The sequence below is a fragment of the Parasteatoda tepidariorum genome, chromosome 8 (genome assembly GCF_982258835.1).
Source record: "Parasteatoda tepidariorum strain Cologne lab strain chromosome 8, Ptep-v5.0, whole genome shotgun sequence".
NCBI lineage: Eukaryota > Metazoa > Arthropoda > Arachnida > Araneae > Theridiidae > Parasteatoda > Parasteatoda tepidariorum.
The window spans coordinates 37,754,105-37,762,200 of NC_141762.1; the positions used below are offsets into that span (position 1 = coordinate 37,754,105).

The 8,096-nt window shown below is 31.8% G+C and overlaps 1 protein-coding gene across 1 annotated transcript; it reads left to right on the plus strand.

Annotated features, from left to right (window-relative positions):
• Positions 1 to 2,485: 2,485 nt before the first annotated feature.
• LOC147806084 (uncharacterized) lies at positions 2,486 to 5,920 on the plus strand. The gene is made up of 2 exons (XM_087149428.1): positions 2,486 to 2,557; positions 4,817 to 5,920. Exons 1-2 carry the CDS (start codon positions 2,555 to 2,557, stop codon positions 5,138 to 5,140), a joined length of 327 nt encoding a protein of 108 aa, XP_087005554.1. The 5' UTR covers positions 2,486 to 2,554; the 3' UTR covers positions 5,141 to 5,920.
• The last annotated feature ends 2,176 nt before the right edge of the window (positions 5,921 to 8,096 follow it).

Here is an 8,096-nt window from a genome sequence, read left to right on the forward strand (position 1 = left end):
CTGTAAATGTTATTTTGTTACTTTATGGGATACATATAGCTAAACGGGATCAAGACCAAAAGACTTGCTTTATAATTTAGAATGATGTGTTGTTTTATTTTATAGCCATTTTTTAACAGCTGACCCGATTTATGGTTTACGCGTACCAATGTTCAACTCCGTAGCCTCGTAATTTTGAGCCCAATCCAGAAGACAAGGGAACTAATGGATCAAGTATTGGGAAAAAGTTGCCTTCGTGGAAAACTTTTTGATGAAACTAGCCAGCATTTGCGTTACATGGAGAGGAAAACCTGACGGTAAAGGAACCCTAACCCATGATCCATCTACTGCTGAGGGTATTTTACGTCCAAACTGTGGTCGGCGCTAGCCGGGTGCGGAATTCAAATTGACCAGTTATAGCTGGGATTCGAACCCGGTTTACCTCATTCGGAGGTGAGCGCTCTCTCCCCTAAACACCCACGGTTCTCAGAATGATATTTGATGAATTTGAACTTTCGAAACCAATACTTTGAATTTTAAATCACTCTACAGTTTATAGATTTTAAAAGTGGAACATCTGTTACGCATATTATACGAGAAGTTAATACGGTTTTTCGAGTCCCATGCTCGTCTTTTTCAGGGGGGCAGGCAGCTCTCTTTACATTTTAAAGGAAAACCCCCGTGAGGCTATCTAGCTATTTTATGGTCAGCGATTTTCCGGAAATCGGAAATGAATGAATTGCTCAGCCGGTTATCTAGACTTCAACGTTTAAAAATATTATGCCTTGGTAGATCTAGGGAAAGCAAGAGCCACACCCCAGTGGAAAACACCCCTGCTTGAAAATAGCTGTTCTAAGCGAATGTGAGAAACTGAAACAGGAATTCCTGTTCTACTGTTAAACTTGAAATCTGTGCGAAATCTTGTGAAATCTTTTTGTGAGGCCTATATATCTGTAAGAGACGACCATATTTATGAAATCTATTGAATGTTATTCTCAATCATGCGTGTATATAATAACTATCGCATAATTATTATTTTTGTGTTGTATCAAACTATGTTTAAGGCAAATTTCATTAAATCCATTTCAACAGTTTTGGAAGTGTTATAAAATTGAAATTTTTTTTAATAACGCACACCAGTGTATAGAACCCTTACGTTGTTTTCATATATTATTAATGTAATGTTATTTTTAATTTCTATTTAAAGTTTTTGATAATCTAATTATTGTTGCACAGATTTTATGAACAGTTTGCTTATGAAAAAGCGAATACCATTATCTTAATGGCTTTTGATTCAATGAGAGGAATTTCAAGTTGTAGAACTTAATCTTACTTAACGTTAAATTGGCTAATTAATTTGTACTGATGATGTTTTAAGCTGCAAAATCCAATACAATATCGTACTTTCAATGAATAAACATACATTTTTTAGCGAATTTGTATTCTAGACTGCGAGAGAACGGTGGAAATTCTATTGCCTTTAATGTTAATTTCCCTCTTTGGATATTTTGCCATATCTAAGAAACAAGCAAAAAAATATATAGAACTGCACAACTATAAAATTTGTTTATGTAAAGATAATTTCATTTAGGAAATTGCTTTTTATAATTATTTATTACTGAGTTTATTAATGGTTGAAGAAATTTCGAATTGCAAGGCCTAAAATTTGTTAATCCTATTTAGTTTACTTTATTTTAAATGACAAAATAAAAGGTTTGAAGGGAATAGGTCAAATAGTTCGCAAGAAATAAAATTAAAAAAAATCTTTTTTCATATGGCGAAATATGCGAAAAATGAAATTAACATAACGGAAGTCAAACTTTTGAATGCTCTTCTGCATAAATTAATGACCATCTTTTCCAGAATATATATATCTTCCCTATTTTGAGAGTCAAAAATTTGAATATGTCAACCAGAAGAGCACTTTTATGTTTAGAAAAAGTGCATTTTTATGATTAATTTCATAATTTAAAAGATTGTAATGTCTAATTGTAAGATCGTTATGTCTAAAAGATTGTAATGTCACTAATTAATTAGCCAATTTAAAATTAGTTACTTTAACCATTACGATTGAGTCCTTGCAAGCAAAACATCTTATCAAAAGTAATCTAGGTTCTTCTTAGCACTTAAGAGCGAAATATTATTTTCATTCAGCGAACAATAATTTATTGAAACAAGATCATTTGTGGAGAAAAAAATTACCTTGTTAAATAAATATTACGTAAATTTTGAATATTTTGGATGAAATAAAAAATATACTATGAATGCTTTTAGTTTTTTCTTATAAGTTTCTTTAACGCTTGGATTGGTTTCCTCTGAAAGAAGACAGTTTTCCGTTTCAGTATTTAGTAACTTGTTTCATGAGCTGCAGTGTATGAACTTGACCTGCTGTGTAATCGAGTAACTTGTACCTAATTTAACACGTAATGTTTTCGTATTAAATAATTAGATCAATACAGCTAGTGATAATATATAAAAATACTAAAATCTCAGTTTCAACAGTCTAAGTTTGTCTGCCTCTCTTCAAATAACATTCTCATTGCTTTGGCAAAAGACAGCATCCCCATTAAACAAAATGGTAAGATTTTATTTTGATACTTTTATTTATCGCGATTTGTTCAATTATTTAGGAAAATGTGAAAATTAATTTTCGATTTAAGTCACATTGAATAAACTTTTCATTTTAAAGCTTAATATATCTTTCAGTATAGTCCATTAACTTTTATCTCACATAATTTTTTTTTCTTTACCAGAACAAAGTAAAATCTTGAATTGATATGAAAACTTTATAAATTGAAAAAAATAACTCTAAAAAGACCGACTCTTATGGTGCCGGTTCTTTTTACTGTAAAATTAACTTTTATTGGAAAATATTACGGAACAAAAAATATGTTGAACCTTAATTTTTGCAGTAATTATTACCTTAAAATAATTGAATCACTCTAATTAAATAAATATTACTCTAAAATTATAATAAAATATTTTATGGTAAAAAAGGGTTTTACAGGTAATGCACCAAAGTGCCGGCATTTTATCCAGAATTTTTTACAATCTAAGCCTTCGTTTCTGAAGTTAAAGTTTTATTATTCTTTTATCGTGTGCCTATCTTTGGCAATTCTAACTAATGCAGTTTCAAAAAATTTTAAATTTTTATAGATATTTAGTACCTCTTCGCTTAAAATAAAGTTAACATTGCTTCTATCTTCTTCTTAAAACACGTAAATGGCACCGTTTTACAAAATGCTGCTGTTTTTATATCTAATGAGATTATTCAATATAATTTTGAAAAATAAAGTAAATTTTGAATTAAAATAATAAAGAAATTCGCAACTTTAATTTAAAAGTATCATAACATTGTTTTATTTGATTAGTGTATGTCATGTGCGTTAAAATTTGAATTACTCATCCATTTTAATAGCAAGGTAAAAAATAATCCATGAGTGAACTGTATTCAGTATAAAAACATGAACTATAGCCTTTTTTTTGCTTCGTACATTACTTAAATTAGTAATATTCTAAAAAATATTATAACATAACAAAAAAATAAATATTCTGAAGCAAATACCATTATATTTCGTCTCTTTTATGTTAATATTTTTGCCTTTTCTGAAATGTCATAGTGCAGAAAATAAGTTACTTGAAAATATTTAGTGATAAAAAGTCTTGTTACCATACTGAATATAGATTTTGAAGAGGTTAGAGTAAGAATATGCTTAGTGGAGTTTTAGTAAATTATGAAATACATTTTAAAATGTGAAAGATATTAAAAAAAAACTGTTTTCAAATAATAATAATTAAGCTAAAGAATGAAAAAAAGTGAATAAAGTACAAATGAAAGTATAAAAGTGAATATACTATAGTTTCGGTTCTATAAACAAGAACTCTCCTCAGCGTCTAAGCATCAAACGATGTTAGATAAGTAGAGAGACAAACAAGTGCAGAGTGACTTAATAAACGGGGATAGAGGAACAAGTTTGAACAAGATAATAAAAAAAATGGAGGTAAGACTTATATATGTGAGGAGATTTGGCAGAGATCACAGGGGGCAACAGTTATTAGAATAGTCTAGAATAAACTTCCCTAAAATATTAGAACAGACTTCTAAATATTGAAAAAAAGTGGGATGCTAGAAAAATCATTAACAAAATTTTTAGAATTTTCTTGCTATGGGATGATTCTCAAAAATGAAGTTAGGTAGATGAAGAGCAGTGTTGAATAATTTTTTTGAGGAGTTATTCCAAATAATTTAGTTAATGATATTTCTAGCATCCCACCATTTCCCGATATTTGTAAGTCTATTCTAATTTAATTTGCTGCACATTGCTGTCTTTTTACTTCCCTACCATCATTTGGTGTTTAAACTTAGACACTGACTACTTTTGTATGGAGCCGAAGCTATGTATGTACATTTATGTACTTTCATTTCTGCTGTAATTACGCTTTTGTTTCCTCATCCTACATAGAACAAAGTATACCTTATCCTTTTTTTTTGCATAGTTAATAGTTTTATTTAAAGCAGAACAGATTAATGTTCTATGCTTAGAGTCGATCATAGTCAATTTTAAATATTAAAATAGGAGTGTCTTCAAAATGTAATGTTGATGTGTAAATTATTAAACATATTGACTATTAACTAATATTTATGGAGTAATGCTGAAGTAAAATCACACTTAAAATAGGTTTTGGTAAGTTTATCAATTAATTGGATAAGAATTGTCAAAATTGTTTGGGTTAGCAAAGCTCAATTGATAAATTTTTGGAATTGACCAACGTAAAATTTTGTTCCTTAGGTCACAAAAGATACAAATGCTTTAACATAAGTCAATAATTTTTTCAGAGGTTATCAGTTCTTATCTTTGTTGCCTTGTGCATCGTGATTTTCGTAACTTACACTAATGGAGATCCTGAAGCCGATGTAGAAGCCAAACATCACCACGGACATCACCATCACCATGGACATCATCATGGTCATCACCATCATCACGGACATCACCATCATCATGGACATCATCACCATCATGGACATCATCACCACCATGGACATCATCACCACCATGGTCATCACCATCATCATGGACACCATCATCATCACGGACATCATCATGGTCACCATCATGGACATCATCATGGTCACCATCATCATCATGGACATCATCATTAAACGAAAAGCAGAATTCATTTTTTATTCAGAACTTTTAAGGTTACCTTGCACTGCAGAAAATGTTGAGATTAAGATATTATCAGAAACTTTTAGTAGTTAGGAGGTCAGGAGGACGTTTTAAGCTAAAAAGTCGTTAATTTTAATAGTACTTGCATTATTCAAAATGACGCAAGAAATGTTTATTTTGATAATTTCTATTTTATGAAGCAAACACTTTTTATCCTTGTTTTTTTGCCTGTTAGTGGTTTTTATGTCTAATAAGCTATAAGTTTACATCTATCAATCTTTACAACTTAAAATGTGCTTTTACAAATATTCAAATGCCTGGATTACACTAAACTAAGTCAATAACTAAACTGCTTCTGTTCCAACATTATAAAATAAAAAGTAGCGGTTACGAGTATGAATGCTATCGCAGCCATTCAGTATTTATTTATTATTACGTATAGAAATGCAGGCTTGCTTGTTTATAAGAAATTTCGGTTTACATGCCCTTGTAAAGTCAAAATACAAATAGCAAAAGGTATAGAAAGAAAACACAAACCTATGTCCAGGGATACGTTGAGATTCGAACCAGTTACCTTCACTCTACAATAAATGCATCTCTGTAATGTCTTTTTACTAGAATGTGCTATTTGTACTTTAACTTGCGAAGGGCTTATAATAAATCATACTTTGTAATTATCACACGAGCCTTCATATGTATGTGTAATAAAAAAGTAAATAAATACTTGGAATAGAAATATTTTTTTTAGTCATTCGTTTTATAAGGTTCCCGGTAAATCAGTCACGCTTTTTCGACAAATGCTGTGCAAAATGTAGGTAACTTTCTTGATACCTACTGCAATTCTGGATTTGTAACAATAAGCAAATAAATTTGGTTCGGATACACATACTTGTCTCGTGATTTGCTGGTCTTATTGGAACGACATACATTTTCAGGCTCGTGGTCTCAATTTATTTTTATAAACCTTTGTCAAATGGAAGGAAAGATTGCACAATACGGAGAAGAACAGCACGAAGATACATCCAGGGTAACAGCGGGATTCGAAATCTCTACCTGCACGCTTCGCACAGAGTTTGGCGGGCGATATGGCTCGGCCAGGAAGGCCCCTTGTCTCTTGACAAATTGAAGAGAAGATAGCACAAAAATGAGAAAGACAGCACAATGATGTCGAGTCCGCTATCTATACCCTTTAGAGCAATTGGGAGAAGGACGATACTCATTAGTATAGGTGTTTCGGTAATGTAATGGTTGGTTTATTTAAGATAAATCCTAGGAATCTTCGTGCGGTATCGTTTTTTTTGTTAATCGCTCCGAAGCGTGGATGCCGTGGGATCGAATCTAGTTATAAAACTGGATATATTTTCTTGCTGTCTTTCTTAAACTTGTGCTAATTGTTTTTCAAAAAAAAAAAAACAGTTTTTAATCCATACTTTGCATTTAAAAAGAAATTTACATCTGCAAGTAAGTAAACGAATAAATTCCCGTTCTCCCATAAAAGATGCATACAAAACACGATAGCTTGATCTACGAGTATGGTATTTTTAAAATTTCTTGAAAGTATTATTTAGTCTCATTTTCCATCTGGTCGTGAAATAAATTAGGAAAATAGATAATTAGTCGTCACCAACTTCTTATCAACCATTAAAAGAAACCGCAGTTTCAAATAATCTAGAAAAGTGTTAACAGTCAATTACTGTTCTATTTGGTAAAAGGCATAGGCGTCAAAATGTTAAAATTATCAAATAAAAGGTAAAATGAATAACAGTTCTGAAGAACTGTTTGGTAATTTTATCACAATACCTCACATTTATTCGGTTAAATTTACTTTTCAGTTTTGTAATTTTACGAAATCTGCTGAAATAAGAATTATAATTTCGAAATCTAAAATTTCCAGCAATACAATGCGAACGGAAAAATTTCTAAATGAATGATTTAAGCACCATATCATTTGGTTTCATTACCAAATTTATTACTTTTTTTAAAACCAAAATGTCATTACCATGCAGGTTCGAAAATTTTATCAGAATTTTTGTCTCCATATAATACATATTTATTTTAAAGAGTGCTCTGTAAGGATACCCTTATTTACTTCAATACACTTAAGTCACTTAAAGATCCTAACACTCACTGGAGCATTTACCATATAACTTGTATATATGACCTTTGTTACATTGGATAAGCAAGACGAGCTTTAAAACTTAGACGGAAGGAGCACGATTAATAAGTATGGCCGCTATCAAGAGACAATAAATCATCTATTGTGTCACCCTTTGTTGGAATCTTGGGCATAAATTCGGTTTTGACAATATAGAATTTTTCCCCTCATGTCACATTATCTCATCTTGATTCCCTGGAATCTTGTTTCATTCATAAACTGCTGTTTGTAGAAAATGCAACACCATGAAAGAATCATCAGAATCAAATGAAATTTAATGCAGAAACGACTTGTACTGATACAAATAAATGATGAAATTTTCAAAACAAAAGAAACAAATTAAGCGTCCGAAATCAGTATTTGGTGCAGCCACCACGCGCTGCAATAAGTGCTGCTATACGACGTGGCATGGAGTCAAACAGATGTTGAATATCTGCTTGAGGAAGAGAATTCCATATCGCTTGTATGCGCAACCAAAGTTCGTCTTTGGAAACTGCAGGACGCGGATCACGAGTGAGACGCCGACCAACCATATCCCACACGTGCTCAATAGGCGACATATCCGGCGAATAAGCAGGCCAAGGAAGAAGTTGCATGCGTTGTGCTGAACAGAAGTCTCTAACAGTCCGCGCAACATGTGGGCGTGCATTATCCTGCTGAAAGATAGCTCCAGGGATGCCTTGAAGGAAAGGAACGACTTCGGGCTGTAGCACTTCACGGACGTATCTGTTGCTATTGAGATTACCCTCAATTCGTATCAAATTGGATCGTCCATGATACGAAATCGCACCCCA